At 35.4% G+C, this 16,915-nt stretch overlaps 2 protein-coding genes across 4 annotated transcripts; one reads left to right on the forward strand and one right to left on the reverse strand.

Annotated features, from left to right (window-relative positions):
* The first annotated feature begins 993 nt into the window (after positions 1 to 993).
* On the forward strand, positions 994 to 3,415 carry LOC127863374 (uncharacterized). The gene is made up of 3 exons (XM_052402872.1): positions 994 to 1,170; positions 1,584 to 1,736; positions 2,205 to 3,415. Exons 1-3 carry the CDS (start codon positions 1,018 to 1,020, stop codon positions 2,334 to 2,336), a joined length of 438 nt encoding a protein of 145 aa, XP_052258832.1. The 5' UTR covers positions 994 to 1,017; the 3' UTR covers positions 2,337 to 3,415.
* Positions 3,348 to 14,316, reverse strand: LOC127863372 (tetraspanin-18-like). 3 transcript variants are annotated; one of them, XM_052402871.1, is made up of 11 exons: positions 14,210 to 14,316; positions 13,414 to 13,487; positions 11,210 to 11,288; positions 10,299 to 10,454; positions 9,005 to 9,115; positions 8,659 to 8,733; positions 7,519 to 7,611; positions 6,776 to 6,970; positions 5,935 to 6,018; positions 5,335 to 5,421; positions 3,348 to 4,977 (listed from the first exon to the last, which is right to left on the reverse strand). In XM_052402871.1, the coding sequence occupies exons 3-10, from the start codon at positions 11,267 to 11,269 to the stop codon at positions 5,356 to 5,358; spliced, it is 840 nt and encodes a 279-aa protein (XP_052258831.1). In that variant the 5' UTR covers positions 11,270 to 11,288; positions 13,414 to 13,487; positions 14,210 to 14,316; the 3' UTR covers positions 3,348 to 4,977; positions 5,335 to 5,355. The 3 variants fall into 3 exon arrangements, with proteins under 3 accessions (XP_052258831.1, XP_052258830.1, XP_052258827.1); XM_052402870.1 differs by having other exon boundaries at positions 13,414 to 13,497; positions 14,210 to 14,226; XM_052402867.1 differs by lacking the exon at positions 14,210 to 14,316 and having other exon boundaries at positions 5,311 to 5,421; positions 13,414 to 13,630.
* Positions 14,317 to 16,915: the final 2,599 nt, after the last annotated feature.

A 16,915-nucleotide genomic window follows, 5' to 3' on the forward strand; every position in this document is an offset into this window, starting at 1 on the left:
TGTAACTTTCCAAATTTTTGGTGCTATTCAATTAGTTTCGTCATGAAAACAACATAATTAACGGACAATACAATGTATTATGCTTTATTTATGAGTAATAAGTGTTTCTTTATTGGAAGAATACATACATATAATCTATTTTTAGAACATATGGCATAACTTTTCCCGCCACATCATTGAAAATACAACACCGGATGTAAATAGGGTTACAGTTCGCTTTTGTTGACATGCTTAAATATCTGCCTTGCCAGGAACCCTACCTATAGGTCCCTGGCCTAGCTGATCATAGCATCTAATAAAAATTGCAATGCTCATTTTAATTGGAGCTTGCCTTCATATTTACACATATTCTGGTAATTTTGCTCAATACTTTTTTATTGGTTTGGACATCAAATGGGGTTTGACTGAGGATTTATGAAACCGGAGGGATATCCCCCACCTCAAACGCCATCCCGAAAAGTAGTAGTAGATTAAAAGATATTTATAAAAAGTAGAAATATGCCCTCTTTTGTCCATCAAGACTATGCTACCTTATTTAATTTTCCTCGTCGACTCGGAGATTCTCATGTTTATGTTTTACAGTTTATTTAGACATAACCTTGACGTCCAAGAGTCCAAAATTAATAATTAGAATAGTAATAGTAAGTTATTCTTTAAAATTAACTGCAATATAAAGTTACACATGTCAACGATAATTAATTTTTATCATAACCAAATTAATATGGTTATAATTGTTGAACAAATTTAATAGCTCGGTGTTTTGCAAATTAATTGGGAGTCTTCCTGTGTTTGGTCAATGTTGCACAACAGTTTAACAGTTATGAACTAATCAAGAAAACCACACCAAAGCGTAATTAGTTAATTGACTGTAAAACTGTACTTCAGCTATTGACGTAACAAAGAATGAGCAATAATTTAAAGCTTTGATGTTAAATTCCGCTAAAAGATGTATGAAAAAAATTGTGAAATGTGGGATATTTAAGAAAAGGTCGTTTACGGAAGGTATCACTCGCAGAAATGGAAATCATCAGAAGCAAACGTGGAAGTACGAAAGTATGCTACGAAGGATATGCTTACACAAAAAAGAAAGAGAACACTTCTACAGTCCGTTGGGAATGCTGTAAAAGACGATCACACGCATGTACTGGTGCCCTTACCACCGATTTTGGAGTGAGTACGTTATTATATAATGTCTTTGGATATGGAAATGGGTCACTCTTTATAGTGAATGTGCGATCAAGTAAAAATTTCATTTATACGAAGTTCGACTCAAACTAGTGATTTTTGTTTAATTAAACAATAAATCCTACTTATTAATATACCTCATGCATGCACATAAAGAACAAACACAATTTACTTTGTAACTTTGTGAATGTTTCGACTGTCCAATTAAAATATATTAAATACAATTCGAAAATAAATTCCATGTATTAATAGAAGTCATATGGCCAAAAAACAACACAATCCACAATCTACTAGTATGTCTTTGATTTTGAATTAACAGTGAAACAGAACAAATGAAAACACGAGCATAAGAGTATAGCATAAGTATATGTTTATTTACCATATATTTATCGTTGAAGATCACGCAGGTACAGATCGTCTGTCCCCATACTCACCCGGAAGACCATACCGAGATTGAAGCGATGAAGGTCCATTCTCAGATTATGGCAGTTGCAGACATAGGGGCGCCCGGGCAGATACTGGACGTAATGTTGGCGCAATATCCCGAGGAGGTTGGCGATAATTGTTTACCCCTTATAGGTTAAAGATTAACAATAAATAATAATAACGTTAGCAATTACGATCGCCCTTATTATTAGCGCGGCGTTTTCGGAGAAAACCTGAGGTATTGTCATAGCCAGCTCTTCCGCCGTCCGCGTCGTGCTAAAACCTTAACATTGGCTCAAAAATCAAAGTGCTCCCACCTACAACTTTGAAACTTTATATGTATATGCACCTTGATGAGTTCTACACGGCACACCCATTTTGGGGTCACTAGGTCAAAGGTCAAGGTCACTGACCCCTTAAAAATAATCTGACAAGCTTTCGTTCATTCAAAACTTCACCCGTAGCCGAGCGTGGCACCCGTTATGCGATGCTTTTGTTGCATATCAAAGCAATTTAGTGATTATGAAACGTGGTTGTAATGTACACGTTTTACCTTGAGATAATTACTATTCGATGTTCTTAAACTGTTACAGATACGAGCAGCACTGGGCAATACCGAAAGCCTTAAGCGCGCGATTCGTCGAGCAAGGACATACACCAATACCCGATCTGGTCAGTCGTCAACAGAAAAAAAAGCGGTCGTTGATAGGGCGCCGACTGAGTGACAAACTGCGAGTGGGTCAGCAAGAGTCCCATGAAAGATACCAACCAGAAGGGTTATATGATCGTAAGAATACCATGCCCTTCAGATACCAACTAGAAGGGTTACATGATCGTTAGAATACCATGCTCTCCAGCGTTCCTTTTTTTCTCAGGTTATCAGGAGGCCACATTGGTGAGGGCAATTGAATGTAAATAAAATCTTGGACTATAGATATAATGATATTATGTACCCAGTATCGTCCCCATGATTGTAATATTTTGACGTGATCTTTTTTCATTTTAATGTCCATTTATATGTTTGTTTAATAAATGCTCAGATGCCTAATTTCTGGTTATATATTCTTTTTCAGGTGTCTAAATTGTTCATATGTTAAATTTTTAATTAATGTCTAATTTGGTGCATAGTTTTGTTATACGCGAATGGTGAAATAGAAACTATTGTTGCAGTTCTTTCTTTCGTTTGACCCTTTCATGTTTACATTTTGGTGTTAGAAATGTGAGTCAATTTTAAGATTGCGAGAGTTAACGTACGTCACTTAACATCGGTCAGGGATTCGTTTGCTTTCTTTTTGCTATTTTTTTCTAGATACAATCTGGTCCATTTTTTACAGACTGATGTTTCTGATCGTTTAAATACGTTAAGTAAACTATTGATTTTAGTTCCATAAAATATATAGAATAAACCGAAATGAATAACCGAAACCGAAAACAAACGCCAAGAAATAAACAGCACCCTTCTCTTACAACACTGATTCGGGGCAAATTTAACAGATGCGGGCGCAATAAGGATATATGAATTTATGTTTATTTCAAGTTACGATTTTTTTTATATGAACGACCGATCGGACAAAGATCTGACCAATATGTTTTGACCTAAGATTATCTTATGAAAGTATTTATGAAATAGTAATTGATTTCATTTCCTAAAGGAATTGATATGACAAATGCTCCGTTAAATATTATTTTTTTAACTAAATGATTCTCATGAACGAAGTAAAAATAGCAGAAAACAATTAATGGCAATAAATTTATGTATACGTAAGCGCGTTTATAACAATTTTGAAAACAAAACTACATAAAACAAAACAGCATATACAGAAAAATATCTTTAACATAAGCAGAAACAATAACAGTTTATCACATTTTTATACATCTTATATGAAAATAACAGTTTAATATATACATTCTGTTTATAAAAAATGGGTCAGAATTTACCATGGACAAACAAGTGGAAGTTAATATTTTGCCAGTTTATAATTTAAATGACAGTTTAGAATTTCAATTCGTATTTTATATGTTATAGATAGTTTCAATGTAATCGTAAATTTTATATTTGTTATAGTAACTTTTAGTTCAAAAGAGTATTTATGGCGATACCTCGAGGAAGAAAATGTAACTTAATACGTTTTTATAATTCCAACATTTTTTAAGTTTTGTGTCGAACAATGTACAGTTTATACCGGTGTATCATACTTTTCTTTATAGCAGTGACCTGTTTATGTACTGATGTGAATGCCTTCTAGACTACCTATTTGATAAAATAGACAGGTTAGAGCAAAACATGTACGTACCGTGTTCAATAAATGAAATAATCACACCTATTTAACTGAGGTATAGTAACGCCTCGTTTAGACTGTCTATCCGAAACAAAGCAATAAACAGTCTTAAGGCTTGCAACACTGCATTTCATAGGAAAATATAATTTTATAACAACTTAATTGATAAAGATGTTCAAGTATGATTCATAGCAAATATGTCTTTAATGGCAAATAATCTATTATCTCCCCGTTCGGTCCCTCCATTATAAAGTGTAAGTAACAACAATAAACGATGCGGTACATAACACATACGCATATACTAGTAGTAGTAACCAGGTATATGCGTTTCAAAACAAATCATAATGCATAAAATGAATGATACACCGGTATTATGAGATCGAACAATCATAATTATTTAAATGGACGAAACAAATTTATCTTACGATCGAACACATTTATTTATATCAATCGCCCATTATTTGAAGCTATTAGTCAATAAATGTGTTAATAGTTTGGCTTTGTCTGTAATGATATGGCATATATTTTGTTCCGTTAATAATTTGCATTTTGTTCCGTTAATAATTTGCATTCAAGAATAAAGTTACTTAAACATAATACGCTTATATTTGTTTTATATAAAAGCTCATGTCACAATACCATGCAGTTCTACAATGCCCTTTGTTTGTAAAGAATGTTCATTGCATCTTGCATTGTTATTTTTTTGCATTATTATGCCTATATTATAAATACACTTGTGATCACAGGGAGACGAGGAGTCATAGTAAATGATAATGTCCTCAGAACTTAGTCTTAAACAAGTCGTACATATAAACTGTTAAGGTCATAATAAAGTGAGATAATATCACGTTTGTCACATATATATATTACATATATGTTCATCACATCAAGGATTGCTCGTCACAACGCATACTGTGTACTTCGCCCATTAACAGTCAGTGTACATCTTTTTTTTTTCAAACAGTACCATAGCCTGATATGCATGGTTAATATGAGCAAGTGCTGTGAACACAACGTGGCATCATTTGATCCCTGGATTTCCGTAGTCAGTTTGATAGCACCGTACAGACCATTTGTATGACTGACACTGAAATGAAATACATCAAAATAAACTAGTAAACTTGGTTGCAACTTGCCTAAATTATAAAAAACGTATTTATAATAGCAAATAATAGTTTCAAAAGGTATGTTTGAGAATACTCGTAGTGTGTGTATTTTAAGAGCTCATCGTTCTGGTCATCCGTTTTAAACAATTCCATTAGATGAATTTCGTAAGTTTTTAAATTGTAATACGGTAGCTGTAGTTTTTGTTCTATGTAGTTAAATACTAGAATATTTTTGAATTTCATTAAGTATATTTACAATAATTATATAGGCAAACAACTTTGCTAGCAATTTATGTTTATGTATTAAACGGCACCGTTTACTTCACCACCCGCCTTACAGAAGATGGTTGAAATGACGATCAAATAGGAGATACTCCTCTGTTTTCCGCCCTTATAATACTGATCGCTGACAGGACAAACACTATCTGAAAGAAAAACAATACACATTATTCCTTAGATTCAACATATACGTATGGTCACTTTGGTCATGCGTTATAGCTACATAACTATGTGCTAAATAATTATCTTAAAGTTATGAACCATAATAGACCATGCCCTCATGGGTGGGGTGGGGTTGTGGAGAGAGGTGGTGTGCAGGGTTAGTGACAATGTTGTCATGAATGCATTAGACCGTAGAAGCGTTCGTTAGTTGGTTGGCTGCACAATAGCGTTGTTATTTTAAGGTCAAAGTCATATATTAAAAAGTCATATGCTAAAATGTTACACTTCAGGAATTGTTCTTGCTCAACGTGCATTGGAGGATTTCAAATGTACCCGGCGCAAATGTCCACCTATATTAGGCGGTGTTACACGGAACACAACTAACATATAGATAACTTTATGGTCAAGGTCAATTACGTTATCACTAATTGTTTGTACGCACTTGTTAGACTTTCGATTACTCTTTTAACTAGATTGGTGATATGAGAATATGTTACCTGTATTAATGCACACACAAGTAACACAGGGACGGCTATGGCTGGATTTCCGAATGAGGCCTTCCACACTGCGTCATAGCAACCCTGAAAATGTCAAGAAGATAAGGACTCAACATGATTATTGTGGGGACATTTGGAGAAATGCTATATAGTAAGCATGTGGCATCGTCAAAAAAAATCTATATTATAATTGTCATATTTTATATTCTAATTGTGCACATATATAATATATAATAACATACTAGTATAATTCAAGGCTAATACTGTATAGGAAGTGTCTGTGTTTTTCAGAAACACTTTCTGTATACCTTGTATGTCTATCTTTTGATACTTCTTAACTTTACAGATGATGATAGTTATATTGAACAAGAGCACCGCAAAACGATCGGCTGCGAGTGCAGTTTTGAATAAATGAAAGCTTGTCAGAATATTTTTTAGAGGTCACAGTGACATTGACCTATGACCTAGTGACCCAAAAATGGATGTGGCGTGTAGAACTCATCAAGGTGCATATGAAGTTTCAAAGTTGTAGTTGGAAGCACTTTGATTTTAGAGCAAAATGTCAAGGTTTTAGCACGACGCCGGCGGACGGCGGACGACACGACACGACGAGCTGGCTATGACAATACCTCGGGTTTTCTCCGAAAACGCCGAGCTAAAAAAATGAAAATCCAGAATCAGGGTATGTTTTTGTAACCATACATATGGAAAGTAATAAAATTGTCATCGCATTAGAACGACCAATTCTAAACATTCGGTGTTACAAACAATACGAAACTAAAAAATATTCAATAACTATTATTAAAGTATGCAGCGAATAAGTGTCACAATAGATTAATACCATTTCTCCATTGCTTGTGAGACTGTTATATTGAATTGCACACATGAAGTCCGAATGTAACGTCCCAGACGGCAACGTTTTGCAGCATGCGATGGGGGTCTGCAACGTCAGACTGGGGTTGTTGGGTATCGGGTGCTTCTCCCAGGCGTTGGACTCATTGAAATCGCGGTAACTGTCGACGCCACAACACTGAAACTGATCGTGGCCCACATTTGATTTTATATGAATGACCATTAATTATTTACAGTGTGTAGATTCACGTTATATTTTCATATATGCTATATTACAAAAACAACAAACGCTGTGTTTTGATTGTTAAATTTATCAGTGACATTCAAGAAGGTTCTAACGCTTAAATACGTATTCCTTAATTCGATATCAGAAACGGATTTGTGTGTGTTTCCTTAAATATAAAAACGTTTACGGAATAGAAATAATTTTAATTTCATGTTTGTTTCTTAAAAGATTTTTTTCACGGAACCAAAGGGCGCATACATTTCAAGGCTATTTCTGATTTTATAGTTAAAACCTTTACCAAAAATTATTCGTTTTTGACTGGAATACGTGCGAAAAAATAACGATTTAACCCCTTTTCAGCCTATTTGCCATATCGAAAATACGTTGTCCTCGTTGGTCATTTGGACCTTTTGAAACTATTTAAGATAAACTATCAAACTAAGTAATCAAGATGTAATTTTATATATACAACACATGTATCAGACTAACCATGTATAAAACAATACCTGTATCATAATTACATTCCAAGCTAAACTATACACCTCAGAGGAAGCGATGCCTTTGTACATGGACATCGACGTTTTAGCCTTGTCCTTGACCTACAATGTGAATGCCTCAGAAATTTCTAGTTTGTCTTGTAGTGACTTTATAATAATGTAAATAAAAGCTAAATGTAGTACATTATTAACGCAAACGTTGTTAAATTTAGCCATACGTTTGAAAATTTGATTAATTCTACCAATACTCAGAGTGCCAATGGCGACAGAAGCGGCTTCCTATAAAAATGGTATTAAAAGTGTTAAAAAGAAAAAGCTGGCATTCGGACACTTGCTTTGATATAAACATCTTAAGACAACAGGTACAACAATACCATATTCTTGTATACGGAATACCATTAGGGCATATCGTGGCTACACTTTAAATCCAGAGGGCGACAATGCGATAGTGCGAGAGTACCATGGCGACAATGCGATAGTACGATGACGACATTGCGACAATACGATGGCGACAGTGCGATATTACGATGGCGACAATGCGATAATACGATGACGACAGTACGATAACACGATAATACGCTGGCGACAATACGACAATACGATGACGACAGTGCGACAATACGATGGCGACAGTATGATAGTACGATGGCGACAATGCGATAGTGCGATAATACGATGACAACAGTGCAACAATACGATGGCTATAGTACGATGGCGACAATGCAACAATGCGATGACGACAATTCGATAATACGGTGACGACAGTGCGACAATACGATGACGACAGTGCGGTAGTACTATGGCGACAATGCGATAATACGATGACGACAGTACGATAACGCGATAGTACAATGGCGACAATGCGATGATACGATAGCGACAGTACGATATGACTATCGCATTGTCGCCATCGTACTATCGCACTGTCGCCATAGTATTGTCACACTGTCGCATTGTCGTCATCTAACTGTCGCTTTGTCGTATTGTCGTCATCGTACTATCGCATTGTCGCCACCGTACTATCGCATTGTCGCCATCGTATTGTTGCATTGTCGCCATCGTACTATCGCAATATCGCCCTCTGGATTTTAATGTGTAACCACGTTGGTCCTAACGATATTCCGTACTTATATGATATAATAGTCCTACCAACGATGGCATTCCGTACAACAGCCCAATTCCTATAACCTCTGCTACGAACGCCACGCCTATTACGATTGCGTACTGAAAAGGCATTTAAAATGTAAGAATAGTGCAAGTGTACATCCAATCAATGCTGATATTATCTTCGACAATCATACATGTATTTTCATTTTTTATGTAATGTATCAATTGTTATACAATAGCATTTTTTCAAGTACAATTCATAAAACCGCGAAGGCATTGTGGTGTTTAAATGATAAACATGTTTAAGAAAATACCGGTTTATACCAACACACATCAAATACGTAAACATGAAAAATGAACACCCCGAATTATTCCAATGCAAACTTACTAAGTAGAGAAAGAATTCGAATTTACAGCAGGCGCCACAGCAGCCAAGGAATGAGAGACTAAACAGCACCAGTCCGCCGATTATGAGGCCGATGGAGAGACTGACCAGCACCTGAAGTGGGTGGAGAAGTCGTTACTATGGCGACTAAGCGTAGTGTAAAAATTTGAATGTAACGTTCGAATTGTGATTCACTTTGAAACCAGCACAGGATGCCGGGACAGGATGATAGTAAATTATTGAATAGATTAAACGTGTAATTCAAATATACTATAACGTGTAATTCAATATACGTTTTCAACTTCAGCTAACATGATAATGTGCAGGAATGTTGCATAAGAGTCACGGTCAACCGTAAACGTGATAATGAAAACGCGGATTGTTTCAAGTCAATAGTTATTAGTGCGATTATTATTCGATTAACGAAATAGCCCATTAATCAGGATATTTAAACGTTGTAAACTTGAAACTGTTCACCTGGCCTTTGACTGTCGTCATCGTATTAATGTGTGTGCATAGCAACGTGACCGGCGTCTGTGCTCGTTCTTGCATTATCACCAACAGTACAGCTTAATGTCGCTAACGGTGTTTGAGCATGAACACGTTGCTGATTTTAAATGTGAAATGAAATCTGAATTTATTAATAAAAAAGAGAGTTTTATGTCGATGCGATTAAAACAGAATGACATGCATCGCCTAAGCATGTCACGTGCTTCTCATTGTTCACCACTTGCAAAACATCCGCTTTTTTATTGTCTTAGGTTGTTTATCCAAGGATTTCAAGTAAATGGATTTACTTTTGCGAACGTTTGTTTTTATTTACGATTGAAGTAATAAACCTTTAGTAAGCCAACTTGAACAGTTCTTCATGACCATTCGCAACTGGCAGATGCAATTCATGTGCTTGTGCGTGTGTGTGTGTGTGTGTGAGTGTGTGTGTGTATTGTGTATGTGTGTGTTTCGAAGTTTATGAGGTTATTCCGAGCATGAGGCTGCATAAAGTGTGTATCCGGAGTGTGTGTCAGCACTTCCTGGCTAATTAGCTAATTTGACTGATAAGAGTTGGGACGAATTGTGAATAGAGCTGCACTTTCAAGCTGTTAAGTTGTTACTGAAAGATCTGCAGTTTCTAAGTGATCTTGTGTTGTGGACATAAGCCGAAGTACCTGTCCGGAAACCCACCTGTCCGGTATGGTGACCACCAACCAAACCCACATTGATTGAACCCGGGTCGCCTAGGCGAGAAGCGAGTGTACCAACCACCGCCTACAAGACAGCCCAGTCGCAAGTTATGTACCTCCCCGAAGTTTATATCCTCAACCTTGAAGGTCGCCATCTTGGTGTTGTCCAGCACTTCCTGTAGCTCGTTGATGCCCACCTTGAGGAAGGGGCGATATAGGACCTCCCCGTAGCGCAGTACCAGGCCCAGCGCGGTGATCACCAAACCTAGTAACTGAACCAGTATGCTCGAACTTCACCATCGCTCTGTGAAAACGGGCCTTAATGGCATGTGCGGAAAGTGCCGTCCCAGATTAGCCTGTTCAATCCGCACAGGCTAATCAGGGTAGACATTTCCGGTTTTATGGTGCTTTAACGAAATTCCCATTTGAGCGGGTCTCAAATAAATAGCTCTGACTGGCAACTGGTCTTTCCACTAATTTGCACGATGTTCGTATGACAGACATAAGTTTATTTCGACTTGTACAATGGACATCGTCAACAACACATAGTACAAACAGTACAGTGTGTCTAGTGTGATTTGAACACAGTTTTATACATATTTAAAAATCAGTTACTTAGCTAATAGTCTGTCTTTCTGTATGGTTTACAGATTACTATGACTTTAACCTATGCATTGTCAAAGAAAAGTTTTCTCAAATATTTTGTCGATATGTGCATATTTTCTAATCACATGTTCAAAACAGTAAACTGTTGTTCTGTATCTTGTAATTGTTTGAATTACAAATAAGGAATATTGTTAAATTTAAATACATTTTTTTGCATTAAATCTAATCAATAATTCTATCATAAATAAAGAGAATTGAAAATAATGATGTAAATACTGGTAATCAGGATAACTGATATAATTGATACTTAGACCTGCAATACAGCTGCAGGTGCTGATGACAATTAGCAATTTAGACCAAGCAAACTGCCTTTTCAAAAAGGTTAAATACTAAGAATGCCAAATACAAAACAAATCTTTACCATGAACACGATGTTGATAATAACCAGCAACAGCCTCGCCACACCGGAAAAGCAACTCATTGTGGAAATCGTCTAATGCCTTGAATCAACAAAGTCAAAGGTAATAAAGTCATCACAATACGTTAATGTTTTGTGCAAATGCTTTGCAATTTATCACGATTCGTCGACTACCTTTATTCCATGTTCACAATACTTTTAAGTATCTAACAAAAATTACCATATTTCTCGCAAGATATTTATGGAATTTTCATTAGACAACCGCAATGAAATGTTCAATTTGTATAACAAGTGAAGCGTTATATTCGAGTCACCGTAGGCTTGTCGATCGATGTCGTTTGAGTCGCATATATTATAATATATCTACTAATAGAAATTGTTAGTGTATAAAGGACTAATTTTAAATTTCTCCAGAGATTGAATTGGCATTTGAAATGTGTCATCGTCCCAAAGGGTAGATATGCATTTTTGTCATCCGGAGTGTTTAAAGGGGCCTTTTCACAGATTTTGGCATGCTTTGAAGTTTGTCATTAAATGCTTTATATTGATAAATGTTTACATTGGATCTATAAAGCTCCAGTAAAAAATCAAGAATAAAATTTAAAAAGAAAAAAGTAACCGTCAGCAGGGCTCGAACCACTTACCCATTGAGTCCTGGATTAAATCTCTACCGAATTAGTAGCCAAGTGTGTATCACAGAAGTATTGTATACTTTATTTAAGCAATCTTCGTAGTTTCACAAAATATAACGACACCAACAGAACTCTCCAAATTATTCAATCGTTTCGCGTTGCAACGCTTTATAATTTTCATGTTTTTAAATCGTCAAAAGATGCATATAATGGCTACTATTAGAACATGGTAAATGTTCAGTATTACTGTTTTCTCACGAATATCATAACTAAATTTGCGAATCTGAAACAACTTTTTTAAATTTTGTCAATTTACCAAAACGTGAAAAGGCCCCTTTAATACATTTCTTAGTTATTTCCACCCGAGCACAGCGGTGCGGAAGTCTATTTGTTACAACTGGTACTAAACTATAGTTGTGCAGACTAAATAAAGTAAAAGGTTTTTATTTCAAATAATCCCTCAAAGCATTTTTCACAACAAATCAATTCTCTATTCACATGCCTCATAGTACTTTAATGGGACTTTTCACAATACGTCTTGGCGACGTTCGCAAATATGATATTTCTTTCATTTGTATTCACGTGACATAGAGAACACCGGTTCGCTTTCCCAAACTATAACGCAGTGTTCACGAACGTGTACAATAATGATACTTTTTACCAAAAAATCACATTTATGAAAATATTTAAATACGCTACGTCACTATATCTTGATAATGTGTTCACGTGTTTCAGAGTACAAAACAACAATGCTAACATTTATAACAATTTCATAAAGCTGCTTCAATAGAATGTACTCACTTCTGGCAGTACATTATTGAAAGTTAAAAAACAATATTCGCAATGCTCCACGTATTAATCTTTTAGTTTGCACGAATTCCAACCGGAACATATTTCTTGATATATATGTATAAGACGGTACCTTTATGAATGATCATTAACTACATAAACCATATATTTTGTATGACACATTGTATGCAGTTCTCATAACAATTAACACCAGATAAATGTTACAAGTATATCATATACGGATGTCAATCTTACAAACTGAAACACTATTGCGAAATTATGTTATTGCATATAACCACAAGAGGGCAAGGAAACATGTTGTTTAATCGTATTATAATTACTTTTTTCCGTTGTTGAAAAACCAATATCACATACAAATACACATTTTATTCAGTTCCAGACAGAAGTATAACCGATAAGTTGACATTTACGAATGTATATGTATTTTAATTGTATATTATAAAATATAATATTTATTATAAATCAATACATGTTGTTGTTGTTGTTGTATAATATACGTGTAATTGAAAATGCTATATACTTGCCATTAACTCCGATTTTAATAATTTCATACGTTCCTGCCCTATTACGCAATCAATTCATTCGTGACAATCAGACTAACTGCATGAACCACAATTACGTACTAAGCTGATGTTGTTTTCTGTATTTATTATAAAACGTGACAAACACACGTAATCATTGTATAACTTGCCTCATTATGCACATAGTCTTAATGGCATACATGACAAGAAATACTGGGGAAAATGTACGTAAATCTCCACTTACCTGCGACGTTAATGCGACAGGTAAGTCCACTATAGCGTCTAGCTGTTACTGACCAGCTTATTTCATCCACGATTCTATAACAAACTGTATCCAGTAGTCAAATAGACGTTATCTTCAACTTAACCTTTAGTATTTAAGGTCATATTTGTATTCGAAGATAACAAACTTTTGAGCCTATTAACTTCATTGTATGAATTCTACGTATGAGTGTATTTATGTTCTTAACACGCGCATGTACGTATTGAGCTCATAAAGTGAACTGACGTATTTTAAATTGGTTTCTATACTGCTCGTTGAATCATATCCTTGATTTAACCAGAGTCGCATAAACATTTAACACCGCGCCGCAGGTGAAATGCAAACGCTACAGGCACGCAAATTGATTGAAGCGTATATTAAATAATGAATTCTAATAAAATTGAAACTAACATGTAAGTGGTTACACTATTTTTTAAACGATTTTGTAACCAGAAATATCATGATGGTAAAGATAATGATGTTGGTGATGGGATAATGATGGTGATTCTTCATAATAATTTCTAAACTAAACATTGTAGTCACCAAAATGAACATCATTATCACCATCTTCTTCTTCACCACCATCATCATCGTTGTCATCATAACTGTTTTAATAATCATCATATTTACTAATAATACTCATGAAATAATAATGACAAAAATAATTTGAATATTAAATTTATTATCATTATCACCAGCGTCACTTTTTACATTATTATTATCATAAAAAGGAACCATGAACGTCTTCATAAATGTGACTACAATCATATGTGTTTACCTGTCGACTGTAGTGTAGCCAGTTCAGTGTCCGCATCTCTTTCACGTACAGTTTCTCACATGAACAGTTTAATCGATACCGCTAGTAATAACAGCGCCGTTGTGCATACAACGACAGGCTGTCGCGATGCATGCGAATTAATTAATGAACATGTCCAGTGATTTGTTATCTGTATGTACGTCCATGTTAGAGATGAAAATTCAGTTGAAAGGGTACGTGGATTTCGTCTTCAAAACGCATGAAACTGGTTTATTGCCCAGTACAAATCCGTGCATTTTAAGTACACAATTTCATTTTTTATCGTAACATAACATGACATCGATTTCGCGTTTACATTGGTTCTTTTGGTACTAAACATATATATAGTCTCTCTATATATTCAAATAAGGAGTCTATTCTCAGGGGCGTCGAGAAGCAAATTGACATTGGGGCGGCGGAGGGGGGGGGGGGGGTGTATGGGAGGGGGTATCCCCCTCCTGTTGGTGGGGGTCCTCCCCCGGATATTTGTTTTCAAAGTTTTGCATCAAATGGCGCATTCTGGTGCGTTTTTATGCCTGATACCTGACCCTATGCACGTCTTTTGCAGGCATCTTCTGAATGACAAACGTTGTGACAGACAGACAGACGATGGAGAAGTGATCTCTATATGTCGCAGTTTGTACTTTGTAGCAGGCAACACAACAATAGGGATCATGTGGGTTGAAAGAAAGTTCTTCGGGAATTTTGTTCCGAAATTCCGTTTTGGAAATTTGAAATTCGTTGGTTGGTTTCGAGTAGACATATTGAAATGACACAAAAAAGTGGTAAAAACATTAAATAAGTTTTTTTTAGAATTATCGATTTACTTTGAGTTATTACAATTAATTCAGGTATCTTGAGGTATCTTAGTTGTGTTCTGTTCATCTTAAATTTAGTGATAATTAAGGACAATTGGATATCGGCATATTTGTTTCATGTCAAACTTTCCTTTTTATTAATAAAAAGTAGCAAAGGCTTAGATCATACCGACAATTAAAGATTTCCAAGTTTAATTACTCAAGAAAAAAGGGATTATCGTTATAAAAGAGACCGATCACAGGGCCGTACCCAGGATTTTTTTACTGGGGGGGGGGGGGCCCAACCGGGGAGGGTTTGGGAGGGGTCCCCCCTACCTATATATATACCTTTTTTTAATTTGGCACTTTGCAAGGTGAATTTTAATGCTTATAAAAAACGTATTTTGTGATATGAATTAATGGAATATAACAAGTAAATCAGTACATTTCGGAAGTCTTAAACTTAAAACATTGGTGTGAATTCACATCAATATTAAAAGCTTTAGATTTTCGAAACTTACAGGTTTTTAAAACTGACAATTATCCACATCAACTCTCGTATTGCTTCCATCAATTTTTTTCACAAATCAATAACGTCACAGGTTTTTTTTTAAATCTGATTTTTGGGGAAAGACCTTGTCATTTTTGAGGAAAAAAATGCGCGAAACGTCTAATATTTGGGGGAAATAATGACAGTCTTAAATAATCAATTTAACATATTTGACTGTTTTCAAACAAATTCAAGGAAAGAGATGATTTAATTATACAATATTTTTCTACACTGGATCAAGTTAACTTATATAATGAGATCAATTTGTTGTTTCAATTTTTATTTTTTTACCAATGGGCCATTAATAGGTTGATATTACTTAATTCTCGGTACTCAATTATTTTAAATACTGAATTCTGCCAAATTCTTATTTGTTGCTCGGCAAATTTATGAATCTGTTTTTCTTTTAAACAAACATGTTAACTATCTCATCGTAGTCTTGTTCAGTGATTTCCTTTAAAAAATTATAAATACTCAGTTTTAATACCTTTGTCAGTTTATTTGTTCCGGTTCAAATTCAAGGCCCTATTCTCAATGCAAAAAGTATATATTGGGACCTAAAAATTCCCAATAAAAGGTTTAAAAAAAATAACTTTTAGAAGGGAAAAATACGTCTATGGCCTTCTCAACGAAGACAAAAACTTGCGATGGCAATTATCAGACCATAGTCTACGAACTCCTGTAGCAGTTGCTTCCATTCACTGCACGTATCAAAATACATGTTACATCAACCATCGATAGGTGAAGCATTCATGATCACAATGGGGGACTGATCGGGGATGTGTGTACAAGGCGATAAGAAAACATTGCCTAGAGGCTTATCTCGATTGGCGAGCGTTAATCCCCTATAATACATATAAAACATAGCTGCTCTTTTGTTTTGAGGGAAAGTATACTGTGGGCCCTTGCACGAGAGAAAAAATTGCAGTGGGCCGATTATTAAAAAAAAAATCATAGTTCGACAGCCAGCTGGGGGGGCCTGGGTACGGGCCTGGATCAATTAACAACATAATTGACACGTACATTACCGCGGGCGGGTGATGACAATCAACAATAGACGTGTCATAACCGCAAAAGCGTTATTACCTTGCTTCGTGGTAAAGATATTTTCATATATACGGGTATAGAAATGAAAAAAAAATGAAAAAAGGTCTTTGCCGAAATTTAATTTTTGCCGAAAATATTGGGGTGGCGGCCGCCGCCCCTGCCGCCCCAGCTCCGACGCATCTGGAGTCTATTCATACACCAATAAATACGTGTTTTAATAGACGTTTCATTTAAAGAAAAACAGAGCACTGTCAAGGTTTAAACATTATAGAGGTCAATAACCTGTTCTACGTC

The sequence above is a fragment of the Dreissena polymorpha genome, unplaced genomic scaffold (assembly GCF_020536995.1).
Source record: "Dreissena polymorpha isolate Duluth1 unplaced genomic scaffold, UMN_Dpol_1.0 chrUn006, whole genome shotgun sequence".
NCBI classification, from domain to species: domain Eukaryota; kingdom Metazoa; phylum Mollusca; class Bivalvia; order Myida; family Dreissenidae; genus Dreissena; species Dreissena polymorpha.

Bases quoted from the DNA above. Each gene is read 5' to 3' on its own strand.
- LOC127863374 (XM_052402872.1), top strand. From the start codon at position 1,018: ATGGAAATCATCAGAAGCAAACGTGGAAGTACGAAAGTATGCTACGAA. The intron at 1,171-1,583 runs GTGAGTACGTTA...TTATCGTTGAAG, and splicing joins CCCTTACCACCGATTTTGGA to ATCACGCAGGTACAGATCGT. The intron at 1,737-2,204 runs GTTGGCGATAAT...AAACTGTTACAG, and splicing joins TGGCGCAATATCCCGAGGAG to ATACGAGCAGCACTGGGCAA.
- LOC127863372 (XM_052402871.1), bottom strand. From the start codon at position 11,269: ATGAGTTGCTTTTCCGGTGTGGCGAGGCTGTTGCTGGTTATTATCAAC. The intron at 9,116-10,298 runs GTACATAACTTG...CACCCACTTCAG, and splicing joins AGGATATAAACTTCGGGGAG to GTGCTGGTCAGTCTCTCCAT. The intron at 6,971-7,518 runs GTATTGTTTTAT...GGCCACGATCAG, and splicing joins GGAATGTAATTATGATACAG to TTTCAGTGTTGTGGCGTCGA.